Source organism: Caretta caretta, chromosome 2, assembly GCF_965140235.1.
Source record: "Caretta caretta isolate rCarCar2 chromosome 2, rCarCar1.hap1, whole genome shotgun sequence".
Lineage (NCBI taxonomy): Eukaryota > Metazoa > Chordata > Testudines > Cheloniidae > Caretta > Caretta caretta.
This window is the reverse complement of record NC_134207.1, coordinates 148461176-148487569: the sequence shown is the minus strand read 5'-3', so window position 1 is coordinate 148487569 and position 26394 is coordinate 148461176. Positions and strand designations below refer to the sequence as shown.

Below are 26394 nucleotides of genomic sequence, written 5' to 3'. Positions count from 1 at the left end.
GGAATGTGTATAAGAATCTGAAAGACAAGTGTTTCTCCGACTGAATTTTTGCATTCCCTATGATGGTGAAGTGGTCTTAGCACCCCTCTGAAACATAGTCTAAGGGTTCAATGCACATCTGTAACTATTTGAGGCTACTACAATACTTGCTTCTGGGCAGTCTGTAGTTGACTCTCCTCTTCCCATTGGATGCCACACTTGTTCTTCAGCGGCGATGCCCTCTAGCCAGGCCTATGCTAAGACTTTTGGCAGTATAGTAATGTCAGTTAAGGGGACTCCCCCCTACCCCTTACCCTTTAGCCCTGGTCAACATTTCTGTACTCCCAAAAGCCCTACTGTAAACACAGTTATAGTAGTACAAAAGTGCTTTTGCTGGTATAGCTTATTTGGCATAGTTTGTCAACTCAGTATAAGCTATACCAGCAAAAGCACTTCTATACTAATATAAATGTGAGTATATTAGGAGGTGTTGCTGGCTCTCCTGCTCCCCATTGCACTCTAGACCACCCAGAAACCTGCTACCAGATCCCTTTACTGCCTCAAGTTCCTATTGTACCCACACTTCCAGTTTCCCGCTGATCCAGCCCATTCTGCTCTCCACCCCCACTGCAAATGTACTCAACCTCCCTATTTCCCCTGGCCCTAGCTGTCTTAGTCTCCACTCCTTTCACCCACTTCCTCTGAAATCTTATTGCCTCTGACTTTTCCACTTGTTTCTTGGTGCCATAAGTCCTTTCCAAAGTTATTGCTTTGCAGAATACATTTCCCCATTCTGTATGGCCTACATTCTTTGTTCCTAGCTGGGTGACCTTCCAGATGCATTTTAATACAGGCAAATGGTTCATATGAGCTGTTCTTGCCAGGCACTCCAGATTACTCTGTGTAAGTGGTAAATGACAACAGATCACCTGACAGATCTTTATCTGCAAACTTTACTGGTAGAGATTGTATATGTTCTTCCTGATCACTGGTAGACATTAAATACCACTGAGACAAGAACAGATTGTACTTGACTCCCCTCAAAGCACCTTAAGTTGGTGGTGGTAGATCCACATTAACAATTACATTTTGTACAATAGTTTCTAATATTTTGTTATTTATTATAGAGTGCTATTTTTCATCAGAATGTATTGTAGTACAAAGTCAAATGCCCTACAGAAGTTTATGTCCACATAGTTACCTTTATCAACAAAACTGGTAACTTCATAAAAATATATCAAATTTGTTTGCGAGACTTTTTTACGAGATCAGATCTTTACCAAATTCACATCTGACAATAACTGTTAAAAGGCAGAAACAACAAATATATATAAAAAATCAACAATCCTGACCATGAGTCAAATTAAGGCTGTAATAAAATGTGTGTCTTCATAATTGATTATGTTTTATGTAGGTTTTGGTGGATTTTGAATGTCTATATTTCCATTCTTGTAAATGCTTGTTTCTTCTAAATAAGATAGGTATATACACTGTCAATTACCAACACTGTCTTTTTTTTAAATGACTTTTTCTGTGGAATATTGGTATATATTTTGCTACTTCCAGATCTTGTATTCTTTCCACTAACATGTTATGAATTTGTGCTACTATATACACCAGACTAACCATGTAACCAATAGTCACATAATCTTTTTTGATAATGAGTAATTTATTTGACAATAAGAAAATATGCCAAAGAGTAATGATGTGTAATGTGTGCTTTCTAGGAGCATTTATTCCTGGAGTTCCTGTCCAGCCAGTAGTTTTACGTTATCCGAACAAATTGGTAAGTTCAGCTTGCTCTGCAGATTAATGGTTACTTTTTGTTAGTTTTTTGGACCTAACATTGCCAGCCCCACTAGTTGGAACTAGGAACAATTAGAAAAGAGAAACTGTCCACAGATTGTACGAGGGAATGTACAGACCATTGGACACTTGGGCAATGAATGTATGGATGAGTAAAGCAAAATGGCCAAGAAAAAGTGTTTAGTCCACCGGGTCATTTTCAGTTCATTTATTATGCTTTTCTGGGATGATGGGTAAACATCCTGCCCATAAAAAGACAAAAAGGAAGGGACTGTAGGCCTTGCAGGAGCCCTAGGCATAACTAGCTGTGTGAACCAAAGATTGTGAAGCAGAGTAGGACTGGCCTTAGCAGAATAGTAACTCACTTGGTGTCTGCTAACCAAGTAAGCACGTTCCTGACTGGAGAGGATGGTACTAAAAGACACAGATCTCTCAAGTAACTATTTAAAAGCATTCATAAGAGATGATACAAGAATGCACTGACCCCTTGTAAAGATAAGGAGGGGATGACAGGATATGGATAGGGATCTTTTGTTCAAGCTCAGGTGTATGAGGATTAGGGTGGTAACTAACACCGACTGGAGTATAGTAGCTAACTTGTTTGTATCAGTGTATAAAAGGAGAAATGATACGAGGGGAATCTTTGTGCTAGTCTAGGAGACAGGATCCTGGTATTCTGATTGAACTGGTATCATTGTTGCAGGCATACATGTGTTAGTGTACCTGTAGCTCCTATGAGGCACTTGTACTGTGCTTTGTCAACAATAAACCTGGCTGAGCGCCTTTGCCACTGAACCGAACCTTGTGGTCTTTCTTTATGAAGAATGTCAAGGGTTGTTCAATCAGCAAGCTGCACTCTCTGGTAGTGCAGCTAACACTGCAGCTCCAAGGACAACAGCACTAGTAACATTAATAACTTAGCAGCCTTAACAACACTCCACAACACTAATTCCACCTGATTTTCTCATGTATTCCTTTCATGCTCCTTCATATTCTGCTGCATGATAATTTCCTTTTGTTTCCCTCATCTTTACTTAAAGCCACGACAACAGTTTTGCTTATTCCATTGCTTTGCAGATTTCCATGGCTTGTTCTCCAGTCAACTAACAATTTCTGCATAAATATGTGCTTTCTCATCTCTGTAGCCTACCACCAGCCTGTCTCCTACCAGGAAATCCTCAAAGGGGCCTTAAAATTGCAAGACTGGCTCTTGAGCATTGAGCTTGACATTCTTCAATACAGTAACTCCCCACTTAACGTCCTCTCGCTTAATGTTGTTTCGATCTTACGTCCCTGCTCAATTACAGAACATTAAATTAATTTAAAGTTGTGCAATGCTTCGCTATAACGTCGTTTGGCTGCCTGCTTTGTCCACAGCTGGCAGCCCCGCATCAGCTCCCCTACGCCCCCCCACCCCACACAGCGCCTCCTGCCCGCCAGCAGACTCCGCGGATCAGCGCCTCCCCCCTCCTCCTACCGCCTCCTGCCTGCGGAAATCAGCTGGCTTGCAGTGTTCAGGAGGGAGGAGGAAGGAGTGAGGACTCGGAACACAGGCTCCCCCTCCCTCCCCTGCCTCTTTAATGCCGCAAATCAGCTGATTGCTGCGGGCAGGAGTCAGGGGAGGGAGGGGCGAGGCTGCACACCAAGTCCTCGCTCCTCCCCCCTCCCTCCTGCCCCCTGAACGCCACAAGCCAGCTGATTGCCGTGGGCAGGAGCGAGGACATGGCGTGCCTCTCCCCTGCCTCTTGCCCGCGGCAATCACCTGGCTTGCAGCACTGAGGAGGGAGGGAGGGGGAGCCTGCGCACCATGTCCATGCTCTTCCCACTCCCTCCTGCCTCCTGAACACCGCAAGCCAGCTGATTGCCGGAGGCAGGGGAAGGAGGGGGGAGGAGCAAGGACACAGCGTGCGGAGTAAAGGGGGAGGAGGGGGGGAAGAAGAGGCGGGTTAAGGGTGGGGAAGGGGTGGAGTGGGCGGGATGAGGGTGAGCCCCCTGCCCCAGTGCTTGCAGAGTAGGGGAAGCTGCTGCTGCTGTGCAACATGCTTCTCCTAGCTTACAGCACCTTCAGCCTCTTTGCCTGTCTCATTGTCTCCAGTGCCAGTGGGCTGTGCCTGTGTGGGGTAAGGCCGGGGCACCTCCCAACAATAGTACTGTACTGTATGGCAAAAAAAAATGTCCCTGGAACCTAACCCCCCCCCAACGCATTTATATTCATTCTTATGGGCAAATTGGATTTGCTTAACATCGTTTCACTTAAAGTCGCATTTTTCAGGAACATAACTACAATGTTAAGTGAGGAGTTACTGTACTTTCTTGTTTCTTTTGCACTCTTGTGTGGAAGAGGAATCTTTCTAGATACACAAGCTTCAACCTGTGCTATGACCCTATCATAATTAGTGCTGTCCATGAGTGAGAGCTGGAAGCTATTATAAATACATATTTAGAGCATCTATACCAGCCAGATAACATCACTTTTCTGGCACTACTCGTTGTCTGTGTTTACATAACAGGGTAGTGAGAGCCTATTATAAGCTTCAGCCAGTCTGTCTCATGCAGCGCGGAACCCCACCTTCCAAAATAGAGACTGATCATTGGTCTTTGCAGCCACTGCCCATATCCTTACTCAGTAATGATAGCCAATCCACAGGTGCAGCGGAACGCCTACATAAGTTACAACTGTTTGAGGTGACTTTTGGGTTGAGAGTTTTTTGCCCAGGAATGTTAACAGATGCAACAAACTGCTAGAATTTCCCAGGTCAGAGAGGTCATATCAGCTGCTTAAAGTGGTGGCTAGAATACTGAGTTGAATCCATTACATAATGATATCACTGCCCAGAAAAGAGATACCATGAAATTACCCACTTTTGAGAACTGATTGTTTTATTTGCTAGTCAAATAGTGGCAATCTAGGCAGGAGGCTTAATTTCTCTGGTATCTACAGGACTGTGGTTGCTGTTGTAGGCCATAGGTGTACTCTCTGATTTGAAAGATTCAGGCAAACACTCAGAAGCTTGAGGGAGGGTGCCTGAAAAGGAAGGACTCCTACAAAAGAAACCCACACTTAATAGGTCTGCACTCCCAAGGTACTTTAGCCGCACCAGGATCACCAGTAGCAACCCTTCTAACAATGGAAGATTACAATTGGTTGTTGGAAGTTGCCACATCACCCTAGAAGTAGGGTGAGTCTTAAGTCACATTCCAGCATTGGCTGTGGTGGAAAGTGCCCCTTTTTCTTTGAATATAACATATTTTTGTTTTTATCGAGATCAGAAACAATTTAAACTCAGGATTTAACTTCAGCCATTATAGTCAATTCACTATTTCTTTTTCTTGGCTCCTGACCTTTCAGATTCATTTAAGTATATTTAAACTTTGATTTTTGTGTTTTTGTACCTGCTACTTTCTTTTATTCTGTTTCTGTTTTAAGCAGTGATGAAGGTATTAAAGCAAGATTTTGACATTATCCATAACTTTCAAGATCCTGGGACTCTTAATCTTATTGATTCTAAATTGAGTTTGGGTACCTAGCATCAAATTTAGAAACACACAGTTAAGAGGGAGTAGTGCTTAAACTACTATCTATCTGATATTTCCTTTTTGAAAACTAAACTCCTTATCTTTCTTCCAAAACCTTTTTACTCCTCCATTTTCCGTTGGTATCTTATACCCATCTACCTAGTTGCTCAAGCCAGTAATCTGAAAGTCATTGTAAACTCCTCCCCCTCTCTTACACCGCAAAATTCAGGTCTTTGCCAAATCTTGCATTTTCTTCCTCCAGCATTTCTAAGCTTCTCACCTCTTCCCCCTTTTTCCCCCCCACACACAATTAAAACTCATTTTTTATAGGCCCTCAATCTTCCCTTTTGGCTGCTGTCCCCTTCTCCTTTCTTGCCTCCTTGACACCAATGTTGTTACCCTCTTCCAATTCCTGTCCATTCAGAACATGGGCACTAAGAAAACCTTCCTCACTTGATCTAAATATTGCATCTCCCCATTATTCGTTTCTTCACTGGATCAAGTTTGTTTCTTGATCTCCTCTTCTAGGCCCTGCATAACTATCCCTTCCTACTTTCTACCCCATCTCTTATGTTATGTTTCACTCCTTTTACTCCAGCCTTGATGCTGAGCTTGTCCACTTCTTCCACAATAATTTCTGTGCTTTTTTCCAGGCTTCCACTTTTCTGAACTAGTCCACAAAGGCAGTACCCTCTCCTGTGTCAAATACCTCTTAAAGTCCCACTTCTACTATAATGCCAACAAAAAGGTAGCCAGCTCATATTGGCAAGGTAGAGGTGCAATTGAGAATAGCTTTATTTCTGTGTGCCTTTACTGGCAATTCTCTTGTCACACAGTCAGCGCAGACCTCCAACAAGATTAAGCTAATTAAGGAAGAATTTACAAGGCGGAGTCCATAGAGTAATTGTAATGTTTTCAGAGTAACAGCCGTGTTAGTCTGTATTCTCAAAAAGAAAAGGAGTACTTGTGGAACCTTAGAGACTAACCAATTTATTTGAGCATGAGCTATTACCAGCAGGAGAGTGAGTTTGTGTGTGTATGGGGGTGGGGGGGGGGGTGAGAAAACCTGGATTTGTGCTGGAAATGGCCCACCTTGATTATCATGCACATTGTAGGGAGAGTGGTCACTTTGGATAAGCTATTACCAGCAGGAGAGTGAGTTTGTGTGTGTGGTTTTTGGAGGGGGGTGAGGGAGTGAGAGAACCTGGATTTGTGCAGGAAATGGCCCACCTTGATTGTCATACACATTGTGAAGAGAGTGGTCACTTTGGATGGGCTATTACCAGCAGGAGAGTGAGTTTGTGTGTGTGTGGGGGGGGGGGGGGGGGGGAGGGTGAGAAAACCTGGATTTGTGCTGGAAATGGCCCAACTTGATGATCACTTTAGATAAGCTATTACCAGCAGGACAATGGGGTGGGAGGAGGTATTGTTTCATGGTCTCTGTGTGTATATAATGTCTTCTGCAGTTTCCATGGTATGCATCCGATGAAGTGAGCTATAGCTCATGAAAGCTCATGCTCAAATAAATTGGTTAGTCTCTAAGGTGCCACAAGTACTCCTTTTCTTTTTGTAATGTTTTCGGGTTTTTTTTGTGTACTGCATCTTCAGTTTTCTATGGCTGTCTTTCTTCAGAGAAAAAGAAATATTTTATGTTCAGGCCAATACAGAGAGTCAGAGGGAGAGCCAATGTAATCTCTCGAGACAGTACTTCTGTTCCTTTACTGTTTTGTTCTCTTAAGCAAAAGTTAAGGACGCTGCCCAAGTGTTTGCTTTTTGTATGTGAAAAATCTGTTAATCAGGGAAACGAATCTGCACTGTATTTATTTCTAAATATATTTTTCAGTGTTTTGTCTTTCGAGGGATTTCTGGGTCTGTAGGTGGGCTATAAATTGGATTATTTTGTGTGTAAAAGCTGGGCTTAACCAATATTTGTTTTGTAGCTTTTCAAAGGCAGATTGAAGTTCCTGTCTTAGTAGACTTACTTTAATATAAGATAGATTTTTAAAATAGTGGATTGTGGTTTCCATGAAAATTTAAAGCATGTGCCATGCATTGTTCTGTGAAAGAGTAATTGAATTTGCAATGTGTCTTTTTTTGTTTGTAGGATACTATCACATGGACATGGCAAGGTCCAGGAGCGTAAGTCAATCCTATTTTATTCCTTTGTGCCGCAATTGCTTTCCTGAATTAGTTTGGTATTGTTATATGAAATGGTACAAGTGTGCTTTCAAATATTTTAGCTCTATTCTCACCCAGAAGAAGTCTGGAGATAGAGGGTTTTGTATAAGAAATTAATGACAGATTTTGAATCTTGTAGACCAAGAGGAAAAGTGAATTCTATGGAAAATGCCCTGCCATCAGCCTCCTCCTATATCTGAGCTATTAGCTGAGTGCCTTAATTGATCTTACCTGCTGTAATATAGCATCAAGATAAGAGTTGGTTTTTCAGGCAGCCAGAACTCTAATCATTTAAAGCTTTGTAGGTTTAAACCAGCACCTCAAATTGAATCAGAAACCAGTATGGGCTAAGGTGTAAGATGTTTTCTGGGAAAATACCTCTGAGTGGGCTGCCACACTCAGAACTTGTGAAAGTTTCTTCCAGACAGCTCTTTTCAATCAACATGGTACTTGACAAATGTCAAGCAAAGAAGACTCTACATTTGTCTGTCCCCCACCAGAAAAGGGTCTGTTCCATAAAGGCAAACAATCCATTCTGAATCCAGGCGGTCTGTGACTCCTGACAGTACAAAACATATAAAACTTTGCTACTGATTGGAGGTAACTCAGATTCACCAGGCTGTTCCTCATCTGCTTCAGTTCCTTGGTGAATCAGTGCCTTAGGGACTTCTGTAGCTGTAGTGGAAGACAAAATATTTTAGAACCCTACTCTCCAGGCAGCCAAATAATGGTTTAGTAGTTTCTCTGTGCCGTCTGAAACTGAACTGGTTCTGTTATGTTCCAAGGCTAGACTAATAAAACATCTTCTGCTTTTACACCCAACTTCAAAATAAAGGTGGGTAATAGTTTGTTGCACAAGTCAAAACAAAAAGTCTCAGCAACTTCTGACTTCTTTATTTAAACGACATAGGTGTTCATCATGACACTTTTTAAAGCAAATTTAGTACTTTGTTAAAAGTATATAAATGTGGACTTGTTACATAATGAATGTCACTTTTTCTACAGCTTCAGATTTCCCACTTTATTGCCTTGCTTTTAATATGCAACTTTGGAATAAACATTCTTAGACAGATGGTCACAGAAAGCAGTAAAAACACGTAAAGGTGCAATCCAAAAGTAGTTTTATTTTCTAAAGATGCATCTTACCTGAAAAACATAACGTTAGGTGAAGAGTTCAGCATGCTGTGTATTGCTTATTTGCTACATTCAAAACTTGTCTTTTTTTATTTTTTAAGGCTGGAAATTCTGTGGCTTACCTTGTGTCAGTTTCACAATTTTGTGGAAATTGAGGTTAGTATAAAAGCAGTACTGCTTTCTATTTTAGGCAATACCAAACTTCATTTCTTGTAGACTGTGTAAACATGATAAACTATTATTTCTGCAGCAAAACAGTGTAATTAAAATGTATAATCAGACTTAAAATGTTAACACTGCATTGCACGCAGACTGAATATAACTCACATTTTGCATAAATAGCTCTGTTGAAAGCTTGACTCACCAAGTTTCAGCAGAACTAGCCTTCCTCTGCACTTGCAAGATTAACCTCTTAATCACCATGTAGTTCTGTCTGCTAAGGGACGGTTATGCATAAAAATGCTTTTGAAGGGCTTGTTAACATACTGGTAAGTATTTATACCTTATTTTAGGTGTTAGTATTGATGTGCAACTAAGGATTTTCTTCCGGAATAAAAGTAACTGCATACAATTTCTTCTCATCCAAACAAACTCTTACTTCATGCCACAAATATTAAAGTTGCACAGTTAAGCACACAAGAGTCAAGAAATGAAAAAGTTAAGGTTTCCTGTACAACCTTAACTTTGTTCCCTTGTTTATTTTTACTACAATAGTCTTCTTTTACATGATCACATACTATTTTTCTCAAAAGATATAGTTAATATACATTTTTCTATAGCATTGCTTATGTATTTTATAGCACTTTGTACTGTATTTCATTCTGGAATGCTTATACTATTTTGATTGTTATAATTGTCCAGGGTATCTTTGATTGTTTTATTTTAATGTTTTCTTCTCTCAGGTACATATTTTAATAACTTACCAGCTGTTTCTCTCAGAATAACACAACCTTGCTTAGGTGCAGTAGATTCCTAGATTAAGGCCAGAAGGCACCATTGTGATCATCTAATCTAATAATTTAGCAGAGGAGATAAGGCAGTTAGTTTGCAGTTAACACTTACTATTGCTCTGTTACACAGTGTACCACTGGTTAAGTATAAGTTACTTTTAAAAACAATATATGGCATAAATAGGGTAGTACACAGTAAAGTTGCTAAACAAATTTGTCTCAGGTCGTAGAAACACTTGTACAATATCTTATTGGAGTATTTGCATGCAGTTAACTTTTGTGTTTCCTGATTTTTTTTCAGTGCTTAACCATGTGTTCTTTAATGTTCTTAGCATAATTAAATTAATTTCCCAGACTTTTTATGAAAAAGTAGTTCCCTTCCAGGGCTTCAGAATTCTGTTGGTTTACAAAAATTGGCAAATAAATCTGAAACTATTTAACTAGAAAGCACTGAATCTTTGTCCTATGCCATTCTTGTGCACCTCATAGAAAGGTGAGCTTAAAAGTTATGTGGCAGGGGATGACATTTTATTCTTTAAGGCACATTAGAGTGGAGCTCCCTCCTGTACACCTCCATAATCTGCATAGGAACACTAACTCAGTTACTTTAACTTTACAACATCTACAGGCTATAAAGGGCCTGGTTCTGTTACCCTTTGTCATTCTTGGATAGTATCTTATGTTGCCCTTAGTCCAAATTTATGTTTGTGGTAAATTGAATGGAAAATCAATATTACTGTTTACACAGTAAATTGTTTCTCGGAGAAATTAAAGCCAGCGGAATCAGACTCTTGGTGTGCAGGAACCTTCTTTCAAGCCCTGCTCACTTTATTATCTTGAACTTTATATGTTACATAAGGTGACCCAGGGATAACGACTTTTAAGTCAGTGGAATTCATTTAGATATATACAATTGTAATTGAGAAAAATATGCCTTTATGGGGTTCTGTACAGAGAGAAGGTCACAGTCCCTGTCCCAAAGAAGGATTAATCATTTTATATTGGTGCACTTAACTTTGTGAACAGATTGAGAAGTTTTCCAGATTTCAAAATGGAATAATAATATTTAATCAGCTAGTGTTAAAAAGAAAGAAATAAAAAGAAAAGCTGAGACCTGAACAACCATCTCTTTGACAACTGGGTATTTGAAATAAAATGAAAAAAAATTCTGCTACTAATTGAGATAAAGTAACTTTTATAAAAAATATATTTCACAAGTAGACTATGTTAAAGGGTTTTTTAGTAAAATCTGTATTTTTTTGTACATTTTGAACAAGTTTAAATAGAATCCATTCCAAATACATTTTAAAGTTCTCTACAGACATTATGCACTGGGTATCTATTCAAGGATGTTGGGCTTCCAGTGTAAGACAGCAAAGAACTCTTAGCTGTCAAAGGTATCTTGGTTCTCTAAATCAGTGTTTCTCAACCTTTTTGATACTAGGGACTGGCTTGCTGCCTTCCTAAATGGTGTCATGGAGATCTCAGGAACCCTCACCGGTCCATGAACCCATTGTTGGGAAACAATGCTCTAAATTACTGGTAGCTCAGACACATTTTAACTTGCCCCTGGAATATCCAGTGTTGCTCCAGTTTCCTCTTTGGCTGGCTAAGATTGCCAGCTTCCATTTGATACCTATCCAGGAAGTAGAAATGACTTGATAGGCTTCGAAAACAAATTATTGTCCCCTTGAACTCGATATTAAATGGGGTTTAAGACAGCATAATCTGTTCAAACTACTCTACTCTCCCAGTGTATTCAACAGTTTAAAAAATGGAGTGGATTTTCAAGAGGTTAGCTTTGGTTTAACTCTCCTCCCATTGAAATTAATCTGAGTTTTACCATGGACTTTAATAGAAGCAGAGGTAGGCCATTCTGAGTACATTTTAAAATGCATGGGATTTTGCCTCAAGCCCATGGGAGAGTTTGGTGCTTCAGATAGCTTTGGCTAGATGATAAATTGGCCAAACTTATTAAAGTAACTCCTTACTTAACATGGTCCCGGTTAACGTTGTTTCACTGTTACGTTGCTGATCTATTAGAGAACATGCTTGTTTAAAGTTGCACAATTCTCCCTTATAACGTTGTTTGGCAGCCGCCTGCTTTGTCCACTGCTTGCAGGAAGAGCAGCCCGTTGAAGCCAGCTGGTGAGGGCTTGGAACCAGGGTGGACCGGCAGTCCCCCTATCAGCTTCCCTAAGTTTCCCAACAGGCTATTAATTGCCGGGCAGTTCAAGTGTCCCTCCCCCCACTACCATGTGCTGCTCCTGCCCTCTGCCTTGGAGCCGCTTCTGGGAGCCTCCTGCTTGCTGTGCAGACAGTGTGGGGGAAGAGGGGTGCTGATGTCAGGTCCCCTTCCCCCCGCTCCTGTACCCCATCTCCGACAGGGCTCAGAATGGAGGGAACTTGCTGGCAGCAGCTGCTGTCTCAACTTGCTGATCTACTTAAAAAGGCAGTGTACTAAGAGTGGGGTCAGCATACTTAAAGGGGCAATGTGCGTCTCTCTCACATGCATGCACGCACACACACATACATGGTGTGTGTCTGTCTCTCACACATGCGCCCCCTGGCACTTTGGAAAGTGGAGGGAGTTGTGCACTCCATTGGGATAGTGTGGGTTCATCATCACATTCAGCCACTGCCATGCATTTATAGTGTCTCCACCCTCAATTTGTGCTGCCTTGTAGAGTGTGAGGCTACATTAACAACGTGTTAACCCTTGAGGGCTCAACCAAGTGCTAGTTCATCATTTAGCAGCAAGGCATTCCCTGGGAAATATCCCACCCTCTGACTCTACCACCTCAACCAAGTCTGGCAAAAAAAATTTCCCTGAAATTTCCCTAACCCCTCCATCTACATTAATTCTTATGGGGAAATTGGATTCACTTAACATCGTTTCACTTAAAGTAGCATTTTTCAAGAACATAACTACAACGTTAAGTGAGGAGTTACTGTACATAGCACCCACAAACTCTAATATTGGTTACTGAGACACTCATAGTGAAAGGTCTTGCTCATAAAGAGTCACGGTACTCTGTTGCAGACTACCAGACCTATTTAACTAAATAATTTAGTCATGTGGAATGTCTTCAGCAAAAATTTAGTGTTCAAAAAAGTTGCTTTAGCAAGTATAAGCTGGGCCTGGCCTGGCCCAAGATGTTGGATGGCCTTTGATGCAGGCAATACAATGGTGAAAGCTGTGATGCCCATAGATACTCATGTCTATTCACTTCAGTTTTTAGGAGATCCATATGCTTTTATGCAGCATTTTCCCTTGGCCTCCATATCTGATGCCTAGTTTGGGCAAACTATCTTGCAGCCTTTTTTATATCTTTTAGAGGAAGTAAAGATGTTGTAATTCTTGTTAGCTAAAGATACTAGGCCAGATTCTTACAGCTAAACCACACAGAACACATGCCGGGGGGGATGGTAGTGCAAAGGATGTGTTCAGTTAATTTTTGTGTGTTCTGAACAACTTGCAATGTATTTGAGCGCTCTTGGGCTACTTTCACCATGCTGAGCTGCAATGGCCATGTGGGGAAGAAAACAGTGGAGGACTGAGGTAGCAGTCTGACTACTCTCTTCCCTTGCTACACTGGCAGAAGGGATAAGGGGGTTGTAGATTAAAAACTCCTAGATCATCTCTGGGCTATCAAAGGATCATCCTCATATTGGCCTGTTTATTCATATTGTGATTGTCTGGTCTGCCATTTTCTATAACTCAGGCCATAGGACTTGGTTGTATTAATTTCTGCTTCAAGTCCAATAGCTGTAGTATAACTACAGTATTTCTTTTGCAAAACCATCTAATCTTCATTTTAAAATTGCCAGCAGTGGAGACCTGGAGCTTACAAAGCTGTTCCACTGATTAATTGCCTTCCCTGTTAAAAAAAACCAAACAGACAAACAAACAAAAAAACCCCCAAAATGAGCCTTATTTATCGTCTGAATTTTCCTGGCTTCAGCTTCCATCCATTGGTTCTTTTTATACCTTTGTCTACTATATTGAAGAGTCTTCTGTTATCAAATATTTGTTCCTCAAGAAGGAACATGTAGATTGTGATCAACTCACCTGTTAACCTTCTCTTTGATAGACTCAAGGGACTCAATCTATTTAGCTTATCACTCAAAGGCATGTTTTTCAATCTTTTAATCATTCTTCAGCTCTTCTCTGAACTCTTTCCATTTTTCAAAATCTTTCTTGAACTATTGACAGAATTAGATATAAAATAACCTTTTGACCATTACTCAGTATTCCCTTTTGTAAACCGAAAGTTAGCATTAGCCCTTTTGGCCAAAGCATTGCACTGTGAGTTCATGTTCAGCTGATTATCTACTATGACCCCCGAGTCTTTTCAGAGTTGTTGCTTCCCAGGATAGTCTCTCTCCTCCTGTAACTGTGGCCTACATTCTTTGTTTCTAGATGTATGACCTTGCATTTGGCCATATTGAAACACCTTGTTTGCCTGTGTCCTGTTTACCAAGCGGTCCAGGTCACTCTATATCAGTGACCTGTCCTCTTCATTATTTGCCAGTCCACCAATCTTTGTGTCATCCACAAACTTTATCAGTGATGATTTTGTTTTCTTCCAGGTCATTGATAAAAATGTTAGTATAGGGCCAAGAGCCGATTAACAGTAACATTTAGAAACTTGTCAGTTAGCTGGCTTTTAACCCATTTCATATGTGCCATGTTGATTTTGTATTCTAGTTTCTTAATCAAGATGTCGTATAGTTCCAAGTCAAATGCATTATAGAAGTCTAAATATATTACATCAACACTATTACCTTTTATCAGCCAAACCTATCGTCTTGTAAAAAGATATCAAGGTAGTTGGAAAAGATCTAGTTTCCATAAACTCATAGTGACTAGCATTTAATTATAATTCCCCTCCTTTAATTCTTTATTAATTGAATCCCATATCACCTGCTCTGTTGTTTTGCCTAGGACATGGGTTCTCAGATTTAATTGCACCGTGACCCCCTTCTGATAACAAAAGTTGCTACATGACCCTAGAGGTGGGGATTGAAGCCTGAGTCTGCCCGAGCCTCGCTGCCCTCGGGGGAGGAGGAGACAAAGCTCAAGTCCCACTGCCATTGGCAGAGGGCCCAAAGCTGAAGCCCAAGAACTTCAACCTCAGGTGGTGGGGCTCGGGCTTCAGCTTTGGCCCTGGGCGGTGGGGCTTGAGCTTTGGCTCCAGGCCCCAGGAAGTCTAATGCCAGCTCTGGTGACCCCATTAAAATGGGGGTCCCCACTTTGGGTCCCAAACCACAGTTTGAGAACTGCTGGCTAGGATTAATAGCAGGCTGACAGGCCTATATTTATCCAGATCTTCCTGCGTATCCATTTTAAATATTGGCACATTATTAGCTTTATTTCAGTCCCCTGGAATTTTCCCAGTGTTCCAATAGTTACTGAACATCAACATTAATGATCCAAAGTGCTCATTAGCCAGCTCTTCTAAAGCTCTTGGGTGCAAGTTAGCTGGATCTGCTGATTTAAGTGTCTAACTTATTAGTGGCTGCTGTTTAATGTCAGACTTAATTACTATTAGAATGAAAAGTATTTCTTCATATGCTATATACAGTTGCTTCTGTCACTAATACAGAACAGAAATATTTATTGAACCCTTCTGACTTTTCTGCATTATGATTGACAATTCTACCATGTCTGTCTAGGAATGGACCAGCACCGTTGTTAAGATTCCTTTTTGGTTTTGATATACTTTACAATAAATAAATAAAACCTCCTTATTGTCCTTAACTCTGCTTTCCATAAATTTCTCATTGTGTCCCTTTGCTGGTTTACACCAGCTTTAGTAACACATTATGTCAGAAGCCTCATTGGATTTGAGACTTTGACCCAGCAAATCACTGGCCTCCCACTCTCTTTAAAAGTTGAAATGTTATTCATACATCTGGATTTTTTGGTATAATTTTAATGTCTGAATTGACTGAAATTTAGGAGCCATTGCTTTCCACTGATAAAGGAATTGATTTAGAAGATTTTAGCAGGAGAAGAGGTACTAATGAATAGTAAGAAAACTGTAGGTTACAGCTACCAGTACCACAGAGATCCCAAAAAAACTTTGTGTGAGGAAAATGTATGGTTGACTGCACTGGTAGCTCAAGAATGAAATCCGGTGATATACCTTCAGAGCACAAGCATTAAAAGGGTACTTCGATCATAAATTGTGTTCCTCTGAAAGCAAGTAATTTTCTCATAAGTCACTTTAATATTCTTTTGTCATACTGTTAAATTTTCACTATTAGACACCTTTCGCAATCCAGATAAGTGAGGGATTGTCACCACCTGCCCTGCAACCTTGGGTGCCTCACAATGCTTTGATGATGTAGCTCCCAACCTGGGCCACTCACAGAAAGCCTGTTAGCATGCAGGTCACACACTGACTGTGTATAGCTGGAGCCCTGGTCCAGCAGCTCTGACCCCTAGCAGCCTGTCAGCAACACCACCGGTCACACTCTGGCTTCCACCAGCCTTGGTTACTACTTGCCGGTTGACCCCCAACACACTCCTAGTGCCAAATTTGTCCAACAATGAGAGTTCTTCACTATCCAGGCCACTCCTGGATACTTCAGATATTAAAGCTCAGTTGCCCTTGTAAAGGGTCAATATTCAACAGTTTGCCACTTTAACTGGAATTCCCAAACAGTTCAGTTTAAACACAGCATTGGATTGGTTTGGATTAAAAAATCTTAATTTATTATAAAAGAAGATAGGATTCGAAGTGAATTCAAGTATCAGGTATTAAAGTCAGAAATGGAGTACAAGAAAAATAAAGATGAAATGTTTTTTCTTAGCTAAAACTTAATCTAAATATGGTTAAAGGTAAAATCCTTACCATATGTTTCCAGCAACATGGCTGACCAAATTCTCAGGTCAGGATCTCCCCCCAAAATCAAAGGGCTGGTTCCTTTGTTGTCTTTGGTGAAAGAGAGTGAGTTTGAGGTTTTCTGCCATTTACTACAGACTAACACGGCTGCTACTCTCAAACCTCGTATAGTCCAGTTAATCTTTGAAGTGGATTCTTCTGAGGGTTACCCCTTAAAGCAAAGTTTATTCAACAGTAAAGAAGGTGACATGGAGTCTGGTGGTGAAGGAGGCTCCCATGCTCTTTCTTCTCACTTGTGTTTGGTGAAATGCAATTTTTCTTTGTCTCCTGCCATTTCCTCTGCCTGCTGTCTCACAGACCCTTTTTACTACTTATATATAAATAGAGGTCAACACACATTTCTTCGTTCAGAAACCTTCTGCCTGGGCAGGGCTGCTGCATGGGTTTGAACATGTGCTAAGAACATCAAGAGGGGAGATTTCATAACTTTACATATGTTGCTACATATATTTCACCATGATATTATTGGCCAGCGAGTTAGTTTTCACAAGGTATATTTTGTACAAAGGTTATTGTCGTGAGTAGAATGTGAATATGTGGTGCTTTCGGTCACAGTACCCAAAAAGGGAGAAAAGCCAGAGACTCCATGATGTCCACTAAGATCTTCACTATTCCTAATCTGTTTTATGTGAAAGGTGTTTGGACGTTGGGATAAGCAGCATCTTATAATCCTAAAATAGATAATGAAATCAGTAAGTATGCCTAATGAATTAGAACCATCTAAGTTCTCAAAACAGTGTATGGATCACTACCAGTATTGGTGTGGTCACTGCTCTTCCTGGTTATCCACATAGCCAGGAACAAACGAACCAAGAACCAGATAATGGAGGATTGAAAGATTAGAGGTATGGGAAGGGTCCATAAAACAAATGTTCTCTTATGAAATGGTGTGCAGAATGAAGATGGAGAATCATTGAGTTTGGGAAGACAGTTAATATCTTCCTGCTCCCAACTCAGAAGAGGAAATCAAACATCACTTAATCTGTGTCTGTAAGGTAGAAATAAGCAGAGCTATACCTGTATGGTCATCTGTAGCATTTGGTGTGGCTTTTCTAAACTCAGGGTGTGAAGATTTAATTTTCTAAATGTTATTTTTGATTGCTTGATTGCTTTCAACTTGATATTGTTGCAGTCCTATAAATATAAGTAGCAGTTCTATTTTATTTTTCACTGTAATGTTATAATACAAATGTTTTTAAATGTTAAATATTTTGATATAATTTAGTTTTCTATGTACAGTTCCTACCTGTTTATATACCTTCAGAAGAGGAAAAGAAAAATCCATCTTTGTATGCAAATAATGTCAGAAGTGTAATGGCAGAGTAAGTATGCTGATAATATATTGGATTATAGACTAGAAATAGACGCTTGATTTCACTTTGGTATCAAAAAGAAGTATTGAAGGTTATCAGTATTTGCCTGCCTGCAGATAAATGTAGGTTATATTTCAAAATGATATATTTAAAACTTCTTACATATTTTTAACTTTTCTTTCTGATGTATTTTGCTATTTGAGAAAAGTAAGAAACTGCAGTGATTGGCAGAAAGCAAGTACTATAGCAACACTAAACTGCCTTTATTGTAATTCCTTTAGCTTTCTATATACCTCAGATCTTAACATGGTACTTATCACATTTTGTTATGGTGTAAGAACTTGGCAAAAAGAAATAGTGACTATAACTTGAAGTTTAGCTTTGTAAGAGAATTTACTTGTTTAAAAGTTTTATGGCAACTTTATGGAAAAATCAGTTTTCATTTTATTTTTTGTCTAGTTAGAAATATATACAACCTTTAAATCAGTGTTTGAGTATAAATTCTACACATATTCATATGTCAAATTAAAGTAACAGCTTAGAAACTCTGATGAGATGACCGCCAGGCTATGTGGGTTGAAGGACACTAAGGCTACCCTTTGCTTGTTGGGCATGCATACCCCACAGTCTGCCAGAAAGCCATTTCAGCGTCCGCTGCCGTCGAGGCCTTGGAAAACTCGACAGGGATCTGGGTTTAACCATCGCTGCCCTTCCTCCTCTTGCTCGCCAGCCCAGCCTGGACCCACTAAGTACCCAGGGGGGCCAAAAGCAATCGTTTTGAGGGTGCGCTCGAGAGTGACACCCCAGTCATCTGGCTGCATCCTGCACATCGTTTCCTCAACCACCTTTTCCCTCCTGTTTGGCCTGGTCGCAGGTTACCTCTGACTGCTGGGTCCTGGACATAGTAGCTCGGGACTATACCCTGCAGTTTTTGGATACCCCTCCTTCCAGCCCCCCTGTTCCTTGTCTCTCTTCAGGGACCGCTTTCATGAACAACAACTGGTTCAGCAGGTCAACAAGCTCATGCAGTTGGGGGTGGTTCCTCAAGACATGGAAAGCGGAGGATTCTATTCCCCATACTTCCTAATCCCAAAGGCCAAAGGGGACCCTCAGACCCATCCTGGACCTGCGTGGCCTCAATAAGTCTCTCAAGAAGTTGAAGTTCCTCGTGGTCTCCTTGGCCTTCATTATCACCTCCCTGAATCTGGGGGACTGGTATGCCACTCTTGACTTAAAGGATGCTTGCTTCCATGTCTCCATATTCCCAGGACACAGACGTTTCCTGCATTTCATAGTGGCTGGGCGCCACTTCCAGTTCATGGTGCTGCCCTTTGGCCTGTCCTCGGCCACCAGGGTGTTCACGAAATGCATGGTGCCGGTAGCAGCTTACCTCAGACGTTGAGGGATTCCAATCTTTCTGTATCTCAATGGTTGGTTCATCAAGGACAGGTCTCCAGAGTAGGTGCATAGAAGTCTCAACCAAGTGCACTCCACTTGCAGCAAGCTGGGCCTGTTAATAAACATAGAAAAGTCCACGTTAACACCGGTCCAGCTCATAGAGTTTATCAGAGCGGTTCTGGACTCCACGCGAGCCAATGCCATGTTGGACTCCACGCTTTCAGGCCATGTTGGATCTCATTGCCCACATAAGGAGGCATACGATCACTACGGCTCACACAAGTCTGCGGCTGATGGGCCACATGGCAACATGCACGTACATTGTCAGTCAGGCCTGGCTTCATCTGTGACCTCTGCAGACGTGGTTGGCAACGTGGTCTATGTTCCCAACAGGCACCCCCTGGACCGAGTGGTCACGGTACTGAGCCACGTCCTCTTGTCCTTGGATCGGTGGCTAGACCCCAAGTCAGTGCTGCAGGGAGTTCCCTTTCTGTCACCATCACCATCGCTCATCCTGGTCTCAAACATGTCGGACCTGAGCTGTGGGCCCCACCTGCGTGAGCTCAACACCCAGGGCCGTTGGCTGCAGCACGATCTTGCCTTCCATATCAACATCAGGGAGCTCAAGGCAGCGTGCCGGGCCTCTGAGGTGTTCTTGCCCCACCTGAAAGGCAAGGTGGTGCAGGTCCTCATGGACAATACAGCGGCAATTTATTACATCAACAGGCAGGGTGGCGCCAGGTCGTCACCCCTATGTCGGGAGGCACTCAGCCTCTGGGACTTCTGCATGCCGTGCGGCATGCCATCCATCTGGTGGTCGCCCACCTTTCCGGAACCAAGAATGTCCTGGCAGATCACCTCATCAGCATCTTCTCATCTCACCACGAATGGTCCCTCCATCCAGAGGTGGTCAGCCTTATCTTCCAAAGGCGGGGGACTCCCCAGGTGGACCTATTTGCGTCCAGATGGAACAGGAAGTGCCACATATACTGTTCCTTGCACAGCAGAGACAAGTAATTCCTAGTGGACGCCTTCCCGATTCCATGGTCGGGAGCGCTGATATACGCCTTTCCGCCTTTGCCATTTGTCCACAGGGTCCTGCTCAAGGCAAAGCAAGACAAAGTATCTCCCATCCTCATAGCCCTGGTGTGGCCTTGCCAGCACTAGTTTGGCATGCTGCTGAGTCTTTACTTACCGGTCCTCTGTCTAAAGCCTCGTAAATCAGATGAGGAGTGCAGGTTGCATACTCTGGATGTCAGACGGGTGCTGGCCTTCTACACTGACAGAACACGGCCATTCCATAAGTCAGCCCAGAGAATCTCATCTTAGATTGCGGCCTGCATCCGTTATTGCTACGAGCTGGCAAAACAGTGCCCCCACCGGCAATCGTGACGCTCACTCGACTCGGGCGCAGGCATTTTCGGCGGACTTCCTGGCGCAGGTGCTGATCCAAGAAATTTGTTGGGCCGCTACTTGGTTTTCTGTTCCTATCGCACTGTGCGCCGACCCAGCAGGCTCAAGATGACATTGGCTTTGGCAGAGCTGTACTACAGGCTGCACAGTGGTGAACTCTGAGCCCATCTCCATTGATACTGCTTGCAGTCACCTCGAATGGAATCGACATGAGCAAGCACTCGAAGAAGAAAAAACAGTTTCCTACCTTTTGTAACTGTTGTTCTTCTAGGTGTGTTGCTCACGTCCATTCCATTACCCACCCGCCCTGCCCCTCTGTTGGAGTTGTCTGCAAGAAGGAACTGAGAGGATGTGGGCTGGCAACACCTGATATACCTTGACATGAGTGCCACTCTAGAGGGCGCCACAGCTGGCCCTATGGGTACCGCTAAGGCAAAAATCTCTGGCCACACGTGGGTGCACGCACACCTAGAATGGAATCTACATGAGCAACACATCTTGAAGAACAACAGTTAAGAAAGGTAGATAACCATTTTTTTTTCAGCTAAATAGATTGACTCAAAGAGTACAATCAGACTATAAGGCATATTTTCTAATCCTTTTATCATTATCATGGCTCTTTGAGCCTTCTCCAGTTTATCAAACTCCATCTTGAACTGTGGACACCAGAGATGGACATAGTATTTCAGGAGTGGTTGCAACAGAGCCAAATAGAGAGAATAATCTCTCTCTTTGTACTTGAGATTCCCATGTTTATGCATCTCAGGATTGCATTAGCCCTTTTGGCCACAGTGTCGCACTGAGAGCTTATGTTCAGCTATTATCCACCTCAATCCCTAAATCTTTTGCAGATTCATGACTTCCCAGGATAGAGTCCCCCACTGTGTAAGTATGGCCTACATTCTTTGTTCCTAAATGGTAAATTTTCAGAATGGAAAGGGGTAACTAGTGGTGTTCCCCAAGAGTCAGTCCCAGGACTAATCCTATTCAACTTAATCATAAATGATCTGGAGAAAGGGGTAAACAGTGAGGTAGCAAAGTTTCCAGAAGATACTAAACTGCTCAAGATAGTTAAGACCAAATAGACCGTGAAGAACTTCAAAAAGATCTCACAAAACTAAGTAATTGGGCAACAAAATGGCAAATGAAATTGAATGTGGATAAATGTAAAGTAATGCACATTGGAAAAAATAACCCCAACTATACATACAATATAATGGGGGCTAATATAGCTACAACTAATCAGGAAAGAGATCTTGGAGTCATCATGGATAGTTCTTAGAAGATGTCCACGCAGTGTGCAGCGGCAGTCAAAAAAGCAAACAGGATGTTAGGAATCATTTAAAAAGGGATAGTGAATAAGACGGAGAATATCTTATTGCCCTTATATAAATCTGTGGTACGCTCACATCTTGAATACTGTGTACAGATGTGGTCTCCTTATCTCAAAAAAGAAATACTGGCATTGGAAAAGGTTCAGAGAAGGGCACACTAAAATGATTAGGGGTTTGGAACTGGTCCCATATGAGGAGAGATTAAAGAGACTCGGACTTTTCATCTTGGAAAAGAGGAGACTGAGGGGGATATGATAGAGGTATATATAATCATGAGTGGTGTGGAGAAAGTGAATAAGGAAAAGTTATTTACTTGTTCCCATAATATAAGAACTAGGGGCCACCAAATGAAATTAATGGGCAGCAGGTTTAAAACAAATAAAAGGAAGTTCACAGCACACAGACAACCTATGGATCTCCTTGCCTAAGGAGGTTGTGAAGGCTAGGACTAGAACAGGGTTTAAAAGAGAACTGGATAAATTCATGGAGGTTAAGTCCATTAATGGCTATTAGCCAGGATGGGTAAGGAATGGTGTTCCTAGCCTCTGTCTGTCAGAGGGTGGAGATGGATGACAGGAGAGAGATCACTTGATCATTACCTGTTAGGTTCACTTCCTCTGGGGCACCTGGCTTTGGCCACTGTTGGTAGACAGGGTACTGGGCTGGATGGACCTTTGGTCTGATCCAGTATGGCCATTCTTATGTTCTTATGTACCTAGAGTTTAACCATTCTTCATATGAGGACCATGGTAGGTCCAACTTCCCCAAAACATCCAATTTTTTTAGTCTCGCTTCACCTTAATCCAAAACCCGTCTTCCTTCTTGAGGGGAAATCCAGCTGAGACTGGCTACTCAAAATCAGTTTGAGGTCAGCAGAGTGTCAGAAGTGAAATTACAAAGGAGACAGCTCTGGCATTGTAAAGTGTTTGCTGTGAAGGGTATATCAGGATCCACCCCATTTTTCTGATGTATTTCCTGATGATCCTGCTATTGAATGAACTCTGTACATGTATACAGTATACATCCTTACAACAGTCAAGGAAACAGAATATATCATAAGAATGGCCATACTGGGTCAGACTGAAGGTCCATCTACCCCAGTATCCTGGCTTCTGATAGTGGCCAATGCCAGGTGCTCCAGAGGTACAGAGAACAGGTAATCAAGTGATCCATTCCCTGTTGCTCATTCCCAGCTTCTGGCAAACAGAAGCCAGGGACACCATCCCAGAAGTAGGCCAAAGGATACTCTCCAGGCATGTTTGAGTTACTTGGGGTAAGCCCTCCTACCAGCCAAAATTATTTCCGTTGCCCTAATCAACACAGCTCCATCAGTCATAGCAGACCCATTACTAGCTATTCATAATGTATATCCTGATGAGACTTCTCCAGAAAGAGTTCTCATTCATCATGTGACTCTGTCTGAATTAGATGAAATTATCTGGATATGGCCTCACTGCAAAATCAGCATATGCCAACCTAACTTTGCTTCTTATTTGATGGCTTCATTAAATATCTGAGCCGTGGCATCTTATAGGTCCTTATAATGATGTCCTTTGTGGGAGGCCCTCCAGTCATCCAAAATAACAGTTTAGTTTCTCACCCTCACATGTTGAGATAACCAAAACAGTGGCAAAACTTACTCTTCCAGTTAAAGTACTTATTAGTTGGAAGCTTAACTTGGAACTGGGGTGGTTGAGGAAATAATCTTTTAAATCAGTGGTGGGTTCTTTATTGTTCTTGTCACTTAAAGTTGCATTTTTTGTGGTCATAATTTGGGCAAGGAAGATCCAGTGAATTGTGTCCCTTATCCTTTAAGAAAGCCTTGAGTTCTTTCCTGACAGTGTGATTCTTTGGAGAACACCTGCACTGCTTCCTAAAACAGTGTTACCCTGTCATCTAAAGCAAGAGAGTACGCTGTCTTTATTCTGCTCTTATCCTCCTAAGGAAATAAGGTGGCTTTACCTAAATCTGTTAAGCTATAAAATTCTACTTAGGCAGAAAAAGTATTTCCAAAAAATGGGTGTTTTTTAAATCACTTATGCTGGCATGAATTGAGGTCTCAAAGCTTCAAAAGCAATTATTGCCCACTAGGTCTGAGGAGCAATTATTAATTATTATAAGAGAGAAAACATTTATTCTTAGTCTAAAAAAGCTCTCTTTACAAGACCTATTTTTAACTTTTTGGGGAGTGAGAAAGGAGGGAGAAGTATAGCTTTCATGAGGAAATCTGCAAAGCAGCTATACGGAGGTCCTCCACTCTTGCATCCATTTTGTAATGTTTTGTGAATCATAAACAGCAGATGTTGCCTTTGTTGTCATGTCTTGCAGTCAGCTGCCATTTCCATTTGTTCTCTTTTCTTTCTGGGGTCTGGACTGATTGCTAATTCCCAGTAGTCTGTTCCAAACAATTGGGTTGTGTCTTAGAGAATAAGACAACTTTACAGTTAAGAATCAATTTGTTTTGTAATAGGGAGTCAGTCAGTCTAGATTTTTATTTCTTTAATTTTTAAATTATTTTTGGACTTTAAGTGGCAGAACATATGGGCTTGTGATGCAGTTCCTGAGTTTACATAGGGGGACTAGGTAAGCATCAAAACTTGGATCCACTGAGCTGCTTCGTGAGAGCTTGTGGGTGTGGTTACCCAATAGTTTCATCTAGACTGATGGATTCTCTGTTATGAAAAGATAAATGTTCAGGTAAGAACAAAACTTCCTTATTTTGACTCTTCACTGGACTTTATTGCTCCCTCCATCACTTCTCCCACATCACTGCCATGATCTTACAATAGCAACCTGGATTCTCCCCTTCGTTTTTGATGTTCTTGAATGTTCCTGCTCCCTTCTTTCCAACCCGTCACCTTGAAATAGACGCTTGACAAATATCTTTCAAAATCCTAACACTGGGCTCAACAGCTAAGATATTCTTTTGCTGGCCCACATCCACTGTTGAATTTAAAATTTCCTCTATCCCTCCCATCCCAAATATATAATGTCTGGAGAACATCCACTGTTCCATTATGTAGGATTAAAATAAATTAGGGATGTGAAGTCTCAGGTCGGAGTGTAAACTGACTGGTTAAGAAGAAATTTCACCTGCAAGCAGATTATTTTGTAATGGCTGTTTTTGAACTTCCTCTGAAGCATTTGGTACTGTCCACTGCCAGATACCCCATTCTGAGCCAAATTGGCCACTGGTTTGTCTCAACAGTGCGGTGCGTGGGCTGAAAAGATTTAAATCCTCTTCTCTGGGAGATGAGCCTACCGCCTCTCCACCTCCAGGGGTTCCAAAAAAAGGTCATGTAGTGGCTACCCTCTTCCTTAGAGAGACATACACAGGATACATGCCATGCAGACTGTCCTGTCAGTCTCTCTGGTGGTGTACACCCCCTCGTATGAACCATCTCCTACATATTGTAACAGTAGAACCACTTCTGTAGAGAGAGATTTTGGAAAGGGCACAAAATTCTTTATGGTAAAAGAGAAACAATGGCACATAGCCCATGTTGGACCTCTGGTCTCCAACAAGTCCATGAGGAGATCAGTATTCCAGATGGAGATACTGAAATTCATCATAACAGTATTGTCTTCCCAAACTTCAGAATATGAAAATAAACCTATTGGAGGTCTACTGGAGATATGATCAGGAACAGCCGCTGGAGATACTTTAGCTTCTGCTACAACAGGAAGCATTTTTAAAGCAGAGTACTCAGTTTTTAGACTCGAAACTTAAAAACAGATATTCAAAAATGTCACATCATCCCTCCCTTCAAGTTAAAGGGATACATGTCTTTCCTTGTCTGGAAGACTGTCTCATCGTGTTATGCAGGGCTCAGCAGCGATCGCTCAAAGCTTTCAGAAACATGGCTATGAGCAAAAAGTGGAAGGGCCAATTACAGCCTTCCCAAAACTCCATCATTTAAGTTATTGTCAAAGACATTCTTTTATTTCAGAACAAGATAGTGTCTGATTTGCTAAACATTATCACTTACCTCTTCTCAGATAAAATCTCTGACTCAGCTCATAGGCTCAGTTGATCTCATGTGGATGCCAGACAGAGTTGTTGCTTAACTTCCAGCCAGCAATTGCAACAAATCAGTATATATAGCTCTTACTCCAGATCCAGTACTAGCATCTCTTAATTAATTCATTCTTAATATTATTTAGTTAGCCAGGCTAGATAAGCTGATCATCACTACAGATACTAGACCCCATGTAGAGGGAACATATGCGGACTCCTATATGACTTGGGATGGGATGTGGGCCCAAGGAGGAAACAGGAGGAAATGTGCCTCATGCTGTGGACCATCAAGCTCACACCTCCATTTCCAGCAGATTACTGGGGGACTGTATCCTGGAATGCAAAAAGAGTTGGAGATAAATGGTAGATAAACAATTAAATATGAACTCCTAGTATGATACTATAGCTAAGAGGGCTAATGTAATCTTCTCTAAGTTTTCA

At 41.6% G+C, this 26394-nt stretch overlaps 1 protein-coding gene across 3 annotated transcripts in view; it reads left to right on the top strand.

The window, feature by feature from the left end:
• The window catches only part of LPCAT1 (lysophosphatidylcholine acyltransferase 1), a 184480-nt gene that overhangs the window by 48284 nt on the left and 109802 nt on the right, over positions 1–26394 (top strand). For all 3 annotated transcript variants that reach the window (XM_048839485.2, XM_075125481.1, XM_048839484.2), the window contains exons 6-9: positions 1707–1765; positions 7406–7440; positions 8715–8769; positions 17717–17799. In XM_048839485.2, coding sequence (XP_048695442.1) covers positions 1707–1765; positions 7406–7440; positions 8715–8769; positions 17717–17799 — 232 coding nt within the window. The remainder of the gene's footprint in view (positions 1–1706; positions 1766–7405; positions 7441–8714; positions 8770–17716; positions 17800–26394) is intronic.